Below are 16,631 nucleotides of genomic sequence, written 5' to 3' on the forward strand. Positions count from 1 at the left end.
CTAGGCTGCTGAGAGGTGGTGAAGAGGGATGAGAGGGAATAGAAGTTTACCAAAGGGAAGCATGGCTGGAAGTCTTGGAGACAAGCTTGAAACCTTGGTGAATGATATCCAGTCATTCACATGCCACTTTGAATAATCTTAGCACAGTTAACTCTTCATTACTAAGAGTGTCAGCCTACCAAAGTCTGGTTTGGCAGCCAGGCAAGAGATATACAGCTCATTCTACATTGAGGTTGCTTGTGATCAGTTAGAACAGCAGCAGGACAAAAGCTTTCAAATTTGACAAGCAAAGATGTTTTGAGTCTGCAAAACATTGCTCTTCATTTAAACCATCCTACGTTCTCCTCATACCTGGATCCTTCTTCAAGGAATAGTTGCAAGGCCTGGAGTCCCCTTCAGCTGCATGTGGGGAGAGAGAACAAAACTCCAGGGAGGACACATGTCAAACTCCATTCAGTATTTTCATCAACAATCTGGCAGAAGACGAAATCAGTACTCCTAAAGATGGTAGACTGGTAAATAATACAGCAGACAAGGCAGAGAGAGGAAAATCCAAGCCTGTTTGTGTGTGTAGCCAATTTAAAGAAGAGATGCAGTTACCCAACAAAATGGACTCACACCATGCAGCTCACACTGGGTATGGACAAGGATTTAGAAGTTAGAATATACAGGCACTTAACACTTATTTCTAGTGTCACTCTATGACCAAAAGGGCTTATTCTTTTGATCTACAAACTGGAACAAAGAGAATTTACTTCTCATGTGCCAATGATGCTCGTTTCGTGGTTTACAGAGTCCTTGGGGCACTAGAGAAAACAAAGAAAGAAGGGCAAAACTTTACACCACTTCTCAGAGAATCGTAAGTTTATTTAAGAAAAGCCAGCTCTTATGTGTTGGCTTAAGTTTGTTTTGCAAGCATCTGTACCTTCACAAAAACTTTTTAAAGGTTTCCAAATAAAAATTGTATGGAAGACTTCTCGTACATGGCACCAGTACCTTCAGTAATGAGACTCTGCATGTGGCTGAGGTGGCTGCATTTTAGAAAGCACTACAAAACCACTGTAAAGGATAAAGGAAGCCATGGAAACCACTCCAAGAAAGAAAGCATCTTACACTGAGAATCATATAGTACCTCAGTTGGCTTAATTTCTTTAAAATAATGCAAGAGGTAAGATAATTGTAACACACAAATCCCTTCATAGGGAGAGACTATCAGTTATTAGAGGCCTGTTTAATCTAGCACAGAACCTAACAAACCAGTTGCTGGAAGCCAAAGGCAAACTGAAAGCGAGGCATGTTTCACTCCCACACCCTTCTTTCTAGTTGGTTTTAATTAGAAAGTGCCAGAAGTAAGTGCATCTTCCTATCTTCAGATCAAGACTGGCAGCTCTTTCTCCCTGTTATGCCTAAGTCAGGTACATATTATTAGCAGATACAATTCAGGAGACTCAGCAAGACCAGAATGCCTAGGATATACAGGAGGTCAAACCAGATGGATTTGTCTTCATGAAAATCCAGCCCTCAGCAGGTCAGTCACAGTAGGGTTGAGGGAACAGAGGAGAATAGGATAGAAATATGGGCATTTCAGAGTTTCAGCTGCTCCGAGTATTAATGGCAAGTAAATTCTTAAAACAAAACAACTTATAGATTGGATGCTTTTTGTTTGTCTTCAAGATTTCAACTTCTCTAAAACCTAGAGATCCGAGTTGTAAAAAAGCTGAAACCCCTCTCTGATCACTTAATTTTCAAGCTGTCCTCATGATATGTTTTTAATTCACTTTTCAATGATAGAAAAAGTATAAACAAGTATTAGTGTAAAGATGAATCTCAAGGCTACAGAAACCACATGGTGAAGACTTTAGAAAACACAAAGTTTAGGTGAGACAGTCCAGCTGCTGAGAGAAAGTAATATGAGTGATAGCTCACAAGTGAGTTTGGGGTTGAGGTGTATTTTCCACAAGGATTTGTCATTAAATGGGACAAAAGGTGGCTGGAAAAGGGATTGTTTGGTACTTCTCAGGCAGTGGTTTGAAGGGGACAGACACAAAAATGGGTTCCTGAGGGTTAGACTGGATGGTTCAAATCCTGATTAAAAACTGCTGTTCAGAATTCCAAGAAAGCCACCAAGTTAATGCTGTAATATTAAAATTATTCAGTAATTGTGAAAAGAAATCCAAAGAAACAGTATGTACCAGAAGGGCCTTTTCTTACTCAGTAAGCGACATGATTATCTGGGCATTTAATATAACCCTCCCCCTGTAATTAACTGCCTGCAACACAGATAGTAATCACATCAGAACAGGGTGAAAAATCAGAAAGCTCAACGATTTAAAAAAAAAAAAAAATATATAAAAACATTAAAGGCTTTCCTCTGATTTTTTCAATGGGAAATGAGTAAAACTAACCACTCCCTTCTGCACATCCTTATCCTCCTAGCCTGTGCCACATACTCCCTCTCACAGAAACTCGACTCAGCCAAGGGCTAACGAGAAGATTTTTCCCAGAGATCTTCACTCAGTACAACAGCATCAAGTTCTGATTGTCCCTCAACACACACCTGTGTTCCATGTGAACACCATAGTCAGAGAAGGCCGCAGCCAAGCAAGCTGGTTCATCACCATCTGCAAAGATCTGTCCCAACAGCAGCCTTCATGCTATCAAGCATAAGTGGTTTGCAGACCCAGGCAAGTAACTGCAAGCATCAGCCCAGGCCAGCCAACCAAACCTCAAGACACCCTCCAATTGAGGGAACTGAGCAAAATTCCTTCTCTTTGCCTTATACATCAGCAATGTCCTACTAGAGTAATAAAGAAGAGAGGTAAGTAAAGCACCAACACACCAGTTTTTCTTTTTTTGAATACATATATTGCATATGATTTTTTTTTTGGCACCATACCAGACCATTCATTTTGCTTTCCTTTTACAAAAACAACACAACACATTGATTTCTTAAAGACAAGAGGAACAGTTCTTACCCCAAAGAGCTCACGTCAGCTGGGGCATTTAAAACAATTCAAATCACAGTGAGGAGATGAGGCCCTGCAGATAAATTCAGAAACATGCTTTCTAGAGCAAGGGTCTCACCCTATGGTTTCACTTGCTAAGCCTTACCCTGGCTTACACCTGCCAGTCTGCCTCCTGAGCATCACATGAGTCTTCACAAACAAGCAACAGTCAGGATGATCCCAGCCTGCTCTTGGCTTCCCCATTTCAATCACTGTAAGATTTTCTGACTGCAGAAAGCAAGCTGCTACAGAAAACTTTACCTGAAGTATCCCTCATCCAAAAAAAAAAAATAACCCCCAAACCAGACTTTTAACCTGAGACGTGCAGATTTCAACCTACTTTATGGACAGAGGAACTATTGCTTCATTACAAATTTAAAGACACTTCTGCAGCTTCAGCATACCCAAATTCTCTTGCCTCAGCTTATCCTTTTGGTTCAGTTGTCTGCCTGTTTCTCTCCACTATGCCAGCACATTGTGGAAAGCTTTCTTTTACAACTCTGACCCAAGAATGAGCAGTCATTCTGGCACTCTAAGCAATTTTTGTAGCAGCAGGCTATCTTCTGTCTTTCCAGAACTGGTAGACTACTTCACCAGGACTGTTAAATCAGTAGCTATGCTGATGATTATACCTGTGAAACCACAGATCAGGCTTTATACATTTTACTTAAGGCATTTATTTAGCAACAACCAACAAAAACTCAATTGAAAAAATAATATACTCTCCATATTGCTCCTCTTTATTCATAGTTCAGACAGGGATCATTAGTTTCAAGAAAAATTCAGTGGAAAGGCGGCAATGCCTCTAGTAAGTGTTTTTGATTTAAAACCACCCCCAAGCCCCACCCCTAAAACCAAGTCACATCTGAAACTATGGAATAGATGAGTGTGTTTAAAAGTTCGTGGTGCAAAATAGAGAAGGATGGCAAAACCTCCCCAGATTAGTCAAAACCAGAGCTATTCCACTCTCCACATGAACACAGCCAGCTCCCTTCCCCTCTTCCTCTCTGTGACAGAATCAATATATTAAGAACATCAGCAGCAGCTTTATGATATAGGCAATGATCCTTTTTGGCATCAGTCCAGTGATAAGATCGTTGATTCTCTATCTTTAAATTACATCATAGCTGTGTAAAAGAGGCAGTGACACCCAAAATATGCACTCTTCACATCCGCTGTCGATACCTCAGCAAGATCCAGACTGCTCCTGCAGCAAGTGCCAAGCCTGGCACAAGAAGGGCTGCTAGAGGAAGACCACCTGATTCTCCATCACCTCGATGACCTACAGGGCCGTTCTGTGGCTGCAACTACAAGATGAAAAACAGTTTTATTATTTTTATTTCCTCTGCCAAATGCAGTGCTACCCAGGGATGTTCAAAGTACAACAGTGGATTAAGGATTCCTCTCCTTCTATATCCAAAATAGTTCCAGTATGTTTAAATCATAGCAGCCCAGATTTGTTCCTTTGTGATGGGCTGCACATGCACATCCACCCTAGCAGGAGTGATGCTCTCTAAAACAACATGGGAGTTTTGTCTCCAGTAAAACTTTGGCCTCTGAAACAAAACTGGAGAACTTGAGATACTGTCTTCACACATAAATCTTTGACTCTGAGAAAAGATATGTGAGGAAACACACCATACACCAGCAAAAAAAAAAAAAAAGACCCAGGGGCTGCTCCAAACTCACCTCTTCACTGATAACTATTACAAACAGTAATAGTAATGCATGGTGATTACAGATGTGATCAACAAGAGATGGCCATAATTCAGCCAAAATCTTTACACATAATTCATACCGAGCATCTGAACACAGTGGTTCAGATGAAACTGAAACATGGTGGTTCAGATGATTCTTTGTGATACAGATTGCTACCAGTCATAGAAATCAGTCCCAACTGCAGCAGAAATAACCCTAAGGAACAGGTAAAACATACCCTGCGCTGAATTTTCAGAGACACTTCATAGCCTGCATTCCTGAACAGTTCCACAGCATCCTTGTGCCGCAGATCCTTCAAGTCTTTGCCATTGATCTAGCAAAAAAAAGGAAAAGAACAACCAATTGCTGAAGGGCAAAAAGGAAATTTTTAATCATGCATTTCACAAAATTCTGCATTTGGGGCTTGATACTATATCAGCAGCATCCATATTCACCCATTGAGGTTACATGAGAAACTCCAAGCCAAAACACAGAGGTGCTGAAACTAACTGCCTAGATGCAACATCAGAATGTAAGATGACTGTTGTGCCAATAGCAGCTTACATTGCTGCTCTACTGGAAACAAATCAAAGGTGTAATTCTGACAGCTAATGAAAATAAAAGAGCAGCTACAGCAGAATTGTTACTATGAGGCTCTTTCCCATATGTTTCCTCTACTGGTCTAACTTTGAAATCCTGTTTGAAAGAGTGTTGTAAATATGCATTTAAAAGCATACTGATGTAACAGAAGAAAACAAAGATTTACATACATATTGGCATCCACCTTAAAGTGTCAGCATTTTTCTGAATTCAAAATACTATCTTGTGGCAGAAGTTTTTATAACCTACCTGATTTCATTCACTGATTATATTTAACCTATTTTGTCTTTTTCATTCCCATTATCTCCAATTGTATCCCCTGAGATCATATCCAGTGCCTCCCTCCTCTTGAAATTTGACTCCCCAAATACAAGTACATATACATTAAACTGTCAAGAAAAGCTAACTTAGTATCATTTCCTTGTTCAATAATAGGCTCCAATTAGTGCAAGGTACTCTATAGAGGCTAAAATTATTACATGTGGAATGTCATAAGCAAGCATAAAATAAAATCAAGGAGTATTAAAAGATTATGTATTGCACTACGAGAGGCTACTTCTTCACTCATAACTTTGTAAAGGATATTGTCTTGTATGATTTCCAGCTGTCTGAAGAAAAAAGAGGACTGGACATCAGACACTTCAAGATTTTTCTAAAAGAAGCACCCTGAATTATTATGCAATGAACAGTTTTATGGTTCTACAGCTTAAAAATCCCACTGAGCACAAGGATCAGGAATTTCTAAGTACCAATGTCTGGAAACTAAAGAGGTGGGAGACTGATTCTTTTTTTTTTTTTTTTTTTTTTTTTTTTTTTTTTTTAACACAGGTATAAATGATGTTCCACTGCAGGCAAGAGACGCTCTGAAGGATTCTAAAACCTTAGGGAGCAAGTGACAGAGGAAATACAAACACAGCACCAAAGAGCTCTTCCTAGACAAGTGAAGAAGGCAGAAAAGATGGGCAAACCTGCATCTCACATCCCACTGCTGATCACAGCACTTGAGGAACACACGGGGCAACAGAAGAAAGGGCTCTTACCGCTACAATTTTATCTCCTTCTTGTAGCCGACCATCAAGATAAGCTGCCCCATCCTTTTTGATCCGGCTGACATAGATGCTGTTGTCATTGGCAATATACTGCTGATCTGTCCCACCAACAATGTTGAAGCCCAGCCCTAAGGTAAGCCAAAGAGAAAGCTGATGAGAAAAAGCTCTAAGCTTCATACATGATTGCTGTTGTTGGAGACTGTACCCTCCCAGTGTTGTCCTGGGTCCTCCACAATACTGCAACACCTGTCTACACCACCCTTTCCAATCATCACTGTCTAGAAAAGTTATACCCATGAAATTTGTCTTGAAAGCAAAGGAGAGACCCTGAATGCCTTTATTCAGCATCTATGAGCTGTTTCCAGGTGGGTGTTGGGGAAATACTGAGGGACACACCAGCAGTCCTGAGATGCTGATTCAGCCCTCAGCAGGAATATGTCTTTTCAGCACAGCATGAAAGGAAAGCATTGTACATTTCACAGGAGGCTATAGTAAATCATTACCTTTAAGCAACAAGAAATCATGCTTGACAAATGTTTTGTGACCTGGGAAACAGAGTTAGGAAAGGCAAGAAGCACTAGACCCTGTCTACAGATGAGGAAAAAGGCAAGAGGAACTGTGCCACCAACCCAAGGGCACCTAGAACTCAGAAGGTTCCTGTGCCACATCCAATGAGCTGGAACTGATGTCCCTCACCTCCAAGAATAAGATTGGCTTACATGGAGCTGGTTCAAATTGTATGTAATCACTTTGTTCTGCTTTAGGAAGTCAAAACATGACAAGAAATAATGACAAAGTTCTTGGATCTAAAGTAAAACAAAAAGGACAACACGTACATCAACTCTAACTGATGTCCACATTTTTGTTATGTTTCGTATTGCACTTTAAAGTAAGCCTTGAGATCTTTAGCTGGAACCAGCTGCTGAACTAAAGTGCAGTTAAAGATTAAGACCTCCTTTCATCAAAATCCAGAAGAGCAAATTGGATTAAAAATCTGGAAAACCCCATGTTACGAGCACATTCACCACTGCACATGCAGCTAAGCTTTTCTGTAAATGACAATAAGTGACAAGGGATGGGGAAAGATTCCCTAAGAAGAGGTTTGCAATGAAAAAAGAATGTAAAGTCAAGAAAAAATAAATAAGATAAATAAAAATAAAATAAACACACAATCAAAGTAAATTAAAAAAAAAAAAACAACCCACACTTCTTTTTCTGATATAAAACAGTCATCCAAAACCTATTATCAAGAACAGCTAAAGGCAAATTCTTCCCACATACAGCCAGGCTCATTTATTTATTTATTCTTTCTTTCATACTTTCTCCCAAAGTTGGGACTGGAAACTTTGAGATGGAGAGCTGCAAATGGAAGGAAAACCACCTTGTGCCTGCTGGCAAGCAGCATTTTAAATCAGTCACAGAAGATTAAAGGATGTACAAGATGAGTCATGCTATTTCAAGTGTGCATCTACAGCTGGGAAGCAAAGAAGTACTAACAGGAATCTTGCCACACCTTTTTTTTTTTTCTTTCCTCCCTTTTCTGGCAGCTACAGACAAATGAGGAAGAAAATGGAAGTAGCAACAGACTGTAGAAATACTGATATTTCATTAGCTAGACCAATACCTATTCCAAGAAGGGACAGCTGGGTGCAATAACTCACCAATCAATGGGAATTAAAAAAAAAAAATCCACGAAACATTATCTGATGTGAAACCTATGACATGGGAACACGGGGAATCAATACTACAGAAAGTATAAGGTTTAATCAATGTTTATTAAAAAGCCAGAAAGAACAAATAAGAGATTTAGAGTACACCAATTTTCTCTCACATTTATTTAAAAATATTTATATAAATGGAAAAGGCATATTCATTTCAAGTTCTTCCACACAACTAGAAAAACAGTCAAAAGCCACAGCTTTCATTAGCAGGGGCAATATGAAAATGGAGCAGACCTTTGAGACAAAAAGTGGCAGCTGCTCATGCTAGGGAAAGTATTCACAGGGCTTTTTCACTGTGCAGGCTCTGGGCTGAACTTTCTGACCTTCCCTAAGGCTGCAGATCTCTATTCGCCAAAACATAAAAACTTCCTCATAAAGACATTTTTTTTTTAATTACATTAAAAAAAACAAACAAACATGATTGGCAGGATTAGGAAGAGAGATTGAATAACAGTGCAAACTGAACTGCTGAAGTGATTTAGTTTTCCACAAGACCACATTTTTGCTGCCTAATTTCAGCCTGGTACTTTACAAGGACATTCCAAAAAGAGGTGAGACATGCACACAGTTTTTCCACTAAATTTGTTCACCATCTCAGCAAACTTTTGCCAGAGATTCTTTAGCATCAGACCTATTTTTTCAAGTTGCTGTCAAAACTCTGATGAGGGAGATGATTATGGGATTGCACTGTGCTATACAAATAAAAGTACTTTCTTCTCATGGATATGAATAATAATGTACATGGTAAATGTATCAAGGTTGCAAGGGGCTGTAGGACCTTCAAATCAAGTGACATAGTTAGAAACCAAACTCTGAAAATTCATAGCCCACCTTAGCGACGGGACAAGTTCTGCTCATGGTAACACGGTAGCTACATGCAAGCTTTCTCAACACTGACTTTCAACATCCCCTTCCACCTCCTTCAAAATTTCAGGCTCTCAAATGTCTGGAAACAGCTTTCCTGTCAGAATTGGCTTCCCTTAAGAAATATTTTCCACTGACAAGCATGGCTTCGTTGTGTTCAGCTCCTGGCTGTGCAGGCAGGGCTACTACACAGTTTTCAGCCCAGAGGCCACTCAGGTGAGCAGAGAGGCAGAGGGGCTGCCTGCTGGGCTCACTCACCCCTTGGGTTGTGACATGGGGGCCAGAATCAGCCTCAGCCAGGTACAGGAACTACAATCACCCTGGAGAAAGAAAAATGGCATGGACACCAATGATGTGGGTGCCTCAGATCCCTGTGGAGCCATGGCCAGCCAGCAGCCGTGCAGACAGAAGGAATGCTGCCACATTTCCTTTCATAGAATCATTGAATAATGTGGGCTGGAAGGGACCTTAAAGAGAAAGTGTTCAGGCACTAAACTAGAGCTCTAGCTCCACAACCTCCTAGGAGCTGGTGGATCCAGGCTTTTCACTCCAGAGCCATTTCGGTGCTAATTTGCCACACCTCAGAGAGAGGGATTTAAAGTTTAGTCTGGAGGAAGCTCAGGGGAGACCTCATCACTCTCTACAACTCCCTGAAAGGAGGGTGCAGCCAGGGGGGGGTTGGTCTCTTATCCCAGGCAGCTCTCAAGTAAGACAAGAGGGCATGGGCTTAAGCTCTGCTAGGGGAGGTTTAGGTTGGATATTAGAAAGAAATTCTTTCCAGAGAGGGTGATCAGGCATTGAAATGGGCTGCCCCGGGACGTGGTGGATTCTCCATCCCTAAAGGTTTTAAAGACGAGACTGAATGTGGCACTCAGTGCCATAGTCTGGGAACCACGGTGGTAGTGGATCAAGGATTGGACTTGACCATCTCAGAGGTCCTTTCCAACACGGCTGATTCTACGAATTTAGGGAAAAGCTGAAGGGCATCGCAAATCCTGTACAAACACGAGGGTGGACCGGCGCCTGGGTGCTGCCACCAGAGCACCGCTGCTGTGACAGGAACAGCAAAGCCAAAGATGGCCCCAGAGCACTCCTCTCCCCTCACCACCCTGAAGCCCTCTCTAGAGCCACCGCGACCAACTCACGGGAAGCTGACAGTACAGGGTAGGGTCACAGGGTACGGTCACTTCACGTTTTTCGAAACGCCCCTTCACATGGGCTTTCCGACATGGCTGAGCACCTGCCACCTCACTTCACAACCACGGGAGACATCAACTCCCGGGAAAAACAAGAGTGAATCCATCCGAGAAACCAAAGCCTGGGCCCCCCTCCCGCGCAAGTCACCGGCCTTTCCCACAGCGCGACTGCCACGGCCACGCCGCGCAGGACAGACCCGTAGCGGCCGGGAACCTCCGGGCCGCTGCGCCAATGCCTGGGAGCGGGCACTGAGCTCCCCGTCCTGACCGCCGGGACCCTCCCGTCTCTCACCGAGCACCCCCCTCGGCCATCCCACCACCACCACCCCCCGCGCTCACCCCCAGCCTCCCCTCCCTTTCCCTCCTCTCCCGGGGCAAAGCAGCAGCCGCGGTCACGGTGGCACCGGCGGCGAGGGGGGGGAAGGGTCCGCCGCCTTACCCGAGGGTCTGCGGGTGAGGCAGATCACCTCCTCGGAAAACCGTCCGCCGTCCGCCACGCTGCCGTTCATGCTGCGGCCTGAAGGTGAAGTCGGCTCCCGGGGCAGCTGCTTTCGTTTCCTCGGCCGCCGCCACGCCGCGGAGCGATGGGAGTTGTAGTCCGCGCCTCCTGGGGACGGGGCGCCGGTACCAGGCAGCGCTCCCGAGCCTGAGGAAGAGGCTGAGACCGGGGCACAGCACTGGCCTTTGTCTGCAGGGCCCCGCTCTCACAGCGGGCCAGGGGCTTATGGTGGCCGTGCCGTCTGAACCGCTGCCGGCAGGCGTCCGGAGAGAGGCACATCCTTCGAGCTGAGGGCCCAGGAACCGCGGAGCGGGGCTTCGCCCTCCCTTCCCCCATTCAGCATCCTTGCCTGACCCCGGACCGGAGGCGACTTTCTCAGGAAAGGCAGAGAGCAGGCGGTATTTTGCTGGGGTGGGCATAGAAGAGAAATGTAGAGATGTGTGACCTGCTCCCAGCGAACCGGAAAGCTGATTAGATCGCGGAGGGCAGAAGCAAACGCCCAAAGCAGGAAAGAGAGCATGGAGAGCACTCGTGCCAGGTCCTGGTTGCGCCGGACCTCGACCAGCGCAGGGATATACAACGCAGGGATAGCCTGAGAGCTGCCAACAGGACACAGAACTGGGAACCATAGTTACCTATAAGCTGTAGAAGGTGCTCAGTTTGAGGATCTGGGAAGTTTCCTCAAAACTCCACAGATTAACTGTAATAATAGAAGGCCAAGGAGTTCAACCTTCTGTCTAACAGAGGAGCCACTTGAACCTGGGGCTTCTGTACCTCAGTTCTTGAGGCAATAGATAACTGGAAAAAAAAAAAGTAAGGCAAAATTTGTCCCAGTGTATTTACTCACTAAACTCTATCTGTTTCAGCCCATACTACAACTGTGACAACACAGGGAACAACAAACCAGGCCCACTGCAATTTAATCACTTAACTGCTTGGCACTATTAGGAGAGCCACATCTACACCTGCAGGAACCTGCCTGATGAAAATCAGCACCAGGTGCTCTGGTCTTCAGTGTTACACCACCAGTTTGTTTGTTTGGTATTGCAGTATGGGTAACCATTTTTTTTTTTTTTTTTATTGCTTTCTACATTATCTACACATTGGGTTTCCTCAAGTTAACAGACAGAGGCATCTTGGCTGCTGGATTTCTGGATTAGAGGAAGAATGTGTCACATACCTTAATAATGTAATGCTTAGTGCTAAATCCAGTGTCAGAACACCTGCCTCATAGGTGGGAGGTAGGCATTCAAGGCCAAATTACACCTGCAATGACAAGAAGACCATGACTTGTCTATCACAGGAGGACTTCTTAAACCATTAAGCACAGCATTCAGTTTCACACCTGTTTCAATCCAGTTCTCATAGTATTGTTGTCTTGGATAGCTATACTTAATTTCTGACAATTATTAAGAACTGGAAAGCAAAAATTTACACAATGGTCATCAATTCTTCTTCCTCCAGACTCAGGTTCTGCTAATACAATACGTGGCAAACTACTTGAAGATACATGCTTGTTCCTCAGCAGCAATGCTAATATATTTTAGAGATGACAGTCTTGGCTTAGAAAAAAACACAATTTTCTCTTGATCTGAGACAACTGCACAAAGAGTTTTATTAAAAGCTGTGTTTAGCCAGGAAGATATTTCAAACAAGAAATCTCTTTGTTCAGGTAAGTCATAACAACTAGGCAGCTCAAGCCTTCACAAAAGAACTACTGGCCTGCCACATATTAACAGCTACTGAAGTCTTAATACCTTGCTGCACTGGCACAGGCCATTTCATGAGTCTGCAGTCAGACATTTCCCTCCAGCAGAGTTTCACATACTAGACTGACCCACATCTCTTGGAAGATGGTACAGCAGCATCTGGGGGCTGCCTCTTCCATGTTCAGGTAATTAGTATATTAGACAAATCCTCACATCCATTTAAAACATTTTAAAAGTCAAATAATAAAAAAAAAAGGAGTATGGAAGCAAAAAGACTTAGATTTGCATCTACCCAACTCAACATAGTAGTGGGAGAGTTCTAATAAACCAACAGACCTATCAAGTTAATTGCTTTGGTGAAATACAAAACATTTTCACTGAGAAAACTGTAATGATGGAGATCACACATTTTATAAAATATAGACTGGGTTTGCTGGGATGCATGTTTGTCTTGTTCATATGGCCTAAGCAGCAAGAGAAGAAAATCAGACAAATACTCCTGTCAGAAGCTTGCTGAAAGCTTCCTCCCAGTTCAGTCATGGGTCTTTAGATCAATCTTCAAATATAGACAAAAATGGAAACTTCAACATTTTGTTCCTTTTTGTCTTCCAAAACTGCATTTGCAAGTAGGCTTTTGAGCCTAAAATGTGTTGTATTTAAACCTATCTCTTCAGCATGCAGGTCTGTAAATATGAACTGTTTCTTTGCCCTCAGCATAGACCTGTACTCAGTCATTTATGGTACACTATCTGTCAACAACAGGAGTCCATCAAAGTGACAGCCTAAGACTTCTGCCACTGATGTTTATGTATTTAAAAAACACAATTTAAAAAGTCTGCCAGTATTTATCTGCATAACTAGTTGGAAGATGCATGTAGTGCTTGTGTTACTTCCTATCTCCATCTTTCACCTAATATGCATCTCTTGTTTGTCACATATCCCTTGCTTCTCACACCTGAATTATGATTGTTCTTTCTCTGAGGAATCCCTTCGCTGAAAAAAAAAATTTAAAAAATCTCTGGTTATACAGAATTTGGGGTGTTATTCAAAGGGAAGTTATCTTTTCTCTTAACATAAACAGAGGAGTAAGTTTCCTTCATCTAATCAAAACCATCCATGGTATAGAAAAAGAAGGCTAAATACTATTACCTCTGGTTTTGCACTCTGAAAAATCACCCTGGCTGGAGGAGGTTCACTGTCAACACTCCCTCCAAATCCTCTCCGTTCACAATATGGAGGAGCCCAGCCACACCTGCAATGGCAATTCTTATAGTTGTTATGCACTCCTCTGTCATGACACACTGGTCCATGTCCTGTTGATACAAAGCTTATTATCACTACCATATGGTGTGCCATCTTCCACAGCTACTGGCATCCCGAGGTGATAGTCAAGACCCCAACACTTTCTAACTCCAATATAGGTTTGGACTAGTGTTATGGGGTTCTGCAAGAAAGGTCATTTGTCCATGCTTTGAAGCAATCTAAAGGAGCTGCCATGGGTTGTTTGCCAAACACTGGCACTGTTTACTGTGGGAAGAATATTTTCCTCCACAGGAATAACCACCATCCTTGCAAGGTATTCCATCTACTGTAAACACACCTCTGACAGGCAAGGAGGCAAAGTTCCACTGCAGTACCCTGGCAGGTCACAGTCACCAACTTCAGCTCTGCAGAGTGTTCCTGCTGGAACCTGACAGCTCTCACAGCATTTTCCAAATGCACAGACTGAACCTGCAGTAAATTTACAGTTTGGCTGATAACGAGGATCCTTTCTGCAGTTTGATTTTGAACCACTGCCACACTGTTCTCCACTTTCTTATTCCCATAGTACTCACGCTTTGTGGTGTAGAAAGTAGTAGGTGTTGGTGGTTGATGGATGTAGTTGATGCCACATCCAAGCAGGTCAAAGTAGTCTTTGTAATTTCAGTCACTGAAAGCATCTGTGACAACATTACTTCCATCTGCATTTACAGCACTGGAACAGGCTGCCCTAGGAGGTGCTGGAGCCACCATCCCTGCAGGAATTCAAACAAACCTCTAGATGTGGCACTTCAGGACCTGCTTTCGTGGGTATGGTGGTTTTTTCTGCGTTGATAGTTGGACTCTGTGATCTTAAAGGTGTTCTCCTGCTGTGACAGGTCTTTAAGATTCTGTGATTCTGTAATAGCATCAAGTATAAAAGCAGAAAGCCCATCTGGCACATACTTACACCACTCTGCCTTTAATTACAGTCATCACTGATGCAAGAGCCAATTTCCCACATCATGACCTTTCTAGAGCTTTGTGCTGGCAGAGCACTGGGAAGAGAGAGCTTACAGGTACATCCACCACTTGGCTGCCATCCCAGCTCCATCAAGGCAGCTGTGAGACAGTGATCTGGATTGGGGTAAGACAGAATGTCCTGTGCAAGCACATCTATGCACCCTGGCTTTTTGGCACGTAGTGCTGGGATTTGACATAGCCACAGCTGTTATGTTTTGGGAACTCTTCACAACTTTTCAGTACTGAAAGCATGCCTGGGGTGAAGTTAAACCTGCTATGGCCCTCGTCTTCCTCAGCTGCAAGAAGTGCATCCTCCCACCACCTATTCTCCACCTTTTGGAACCACCTTCTGGGTACTGATCATCACCTTGGCATGGACAGCAACACTTAGCATTTCAAACTGGCCAAGGCAGGTACTGCCCTTCAGGAGGCTGAACAGTGAGGGAAGAAGCTGGCAGAGTGATCAGAGCCTCTTTCTCTCCTGCCCCATGCCCCAGGGTCCCGAGTAGCCTACCCAACAGCTGTGGAGGTAACCAAGTTTTCCAGAGAGGCTTCAGATTCCGTGAGTTCCTTTGCTCATTTCCCTTGCTCATTTACTCCATTTGTGGTCAGCATTAGTAGTGTACAACTTGTTAATAGAGTACCTCAGAGGAAAGGAATGAAAACAGGAGGATGCCTGCTTCTATTACAATCTGTATAGATACCCATGTAGATAGATCCTTCCAGATACCCACAGCTGTATATTGTTTGAAATTTATTACTGCTTTACCTAAAAGCAAACAAACCCATGGCCCATATTAGCCTTAGATGTATTTTCTTATTAATTTTGGTGAAGAATTGTCTGTTGTTTTTCAAGGATCAGTTTCAAGGATCAGTTTTGCATTCCAGGGCAGAAGCTACATCAAATTATGTGCTTTGAAATAAATGTAACTCAGACCACAGTAACTATAATAAAAAATCCTATTATATAAACTTTGAGTGCAGTGTCTATAGCACTATTTTTAAATGCATACTTCTGCTGTGTGATCATTCCTTAAGTTACAGAAAAGGCCCTAATAAACCACTCTACAAACTTGCTGGAGGCATGTCTTGCTCCCATCCTCCCCCGCCCCCAAAAAAAAAGAAAAGTTGCCTACTAGCTTGTCTCTTTCAATATAAATGTAGCTATATACTTAGGACTACAAATTACTCTAGTTTCATTGTTGAACTCATGGCAGTTATTCTTGAGGGGTGGAAGTGTCAACATAAGTTTGTAGCACTGTGTTAAGCCCCTTATGCAATCCCTTCTGCATTGAAGCTACATAAAATGGGATGACACTGTTGGTTTCAGTTTAGTAGAGCCTTGCACTTCTGTACTGTGAACAAGAAAAGATCAAAGAGGAGAGGAGGGAAAAATTCCCATTATATGACAATGAACAGGTTTGAAGAAAAAATGACTGACCTTACAGTAGAGCAGGGAAAAAAATACCACAGCAATCCATAGCTACTTCAATAGCAGAAACATTTGCTTGGCAGGTGTAACTGGCTTTTTCATGATTCATTCGTGGTTTTCAATTTTTTTTCAGTCTTCTAGCACTGTAAAATTTCCAGTGAAGGTGCAAAAATATGGAATTTAATCCTTCCAGCAAGAAGTTTCTTTTCCTCTCTAACTTTTTGACAAAGTGTCACTCGCTTTTCCACTTTTAGGAAAAGATCACAAAACTCAGCAGCCCTGTGGACCACAGCTTGAAATCCACTGTCCTGACAAATAAATGAAGGCTATTTTTATGAGATCAATAATAAATCATAACTCATCCCACTAGAAAAATTTCTCATTCACCCATCTATGATCCCCATAGGATACAGAAGGCCACTTGTCACACAGATGATTCATTCGTTCTGTGCATGATTACAAGACCAAAGCAACAAAAATTTACCTTCTTCTCCAAGAAAAAAATAATAGTCTTGAACCTTGAATGCCTAGCTATCAGCATTTGCTTAGCTATTGAAAAAAACAGAGAAAAAAAATCTGAAAAAGTGTATCACATC

General features: G+C 42.7%; 1 protein-coding gene across 1 annotated transcript; it reads right to left on the minus strand.

The window, feature by feature from the left end:
• Positions 1-3,658: 3,658 nt before the first annotated feature.
• On the minus strand, positions 3,659-10,951 carry SYNJ2BP (synaptojanin 2 binding protein). Its single transcript, XM_071744518.1, has 4 exons — positions 10,573-10,951; positions 6,344-6,480; positions 4,942-5,037; positions 3,659-4,312 (listed from the first exon to the last, which is right to left on the minus strand). The coding sequence occupies exons 1-4, from the start codon at positions 10,640-10,642 to the stop codon at positions 4,172-4,174; spliced, it is 444 nt and encodes a 147-aa protein (XP_071600619.1). The 5' UTR covers positions 10,643-10,951; the 3' UTR covers positions 3,659-4,171.
• Between the last annotated feature and the right edge of the window lie 5,680 nt (positions 10,952-16,631).

This window comes from Heliangelus exortis, chromosome 5, assembly GCF_036169615.1.
Source record: "Heliangelus exortis chromosome 5, bHelExo1.hap1, whole genome shotgun sequence".
Classification (NCBI taxonomy): domain Eukaryota; kingdom Metazoa; phylum Chordata; class Aves; order Apodiformes; family Trochilidae; genus Heliangelus; species Heliangelus exortis.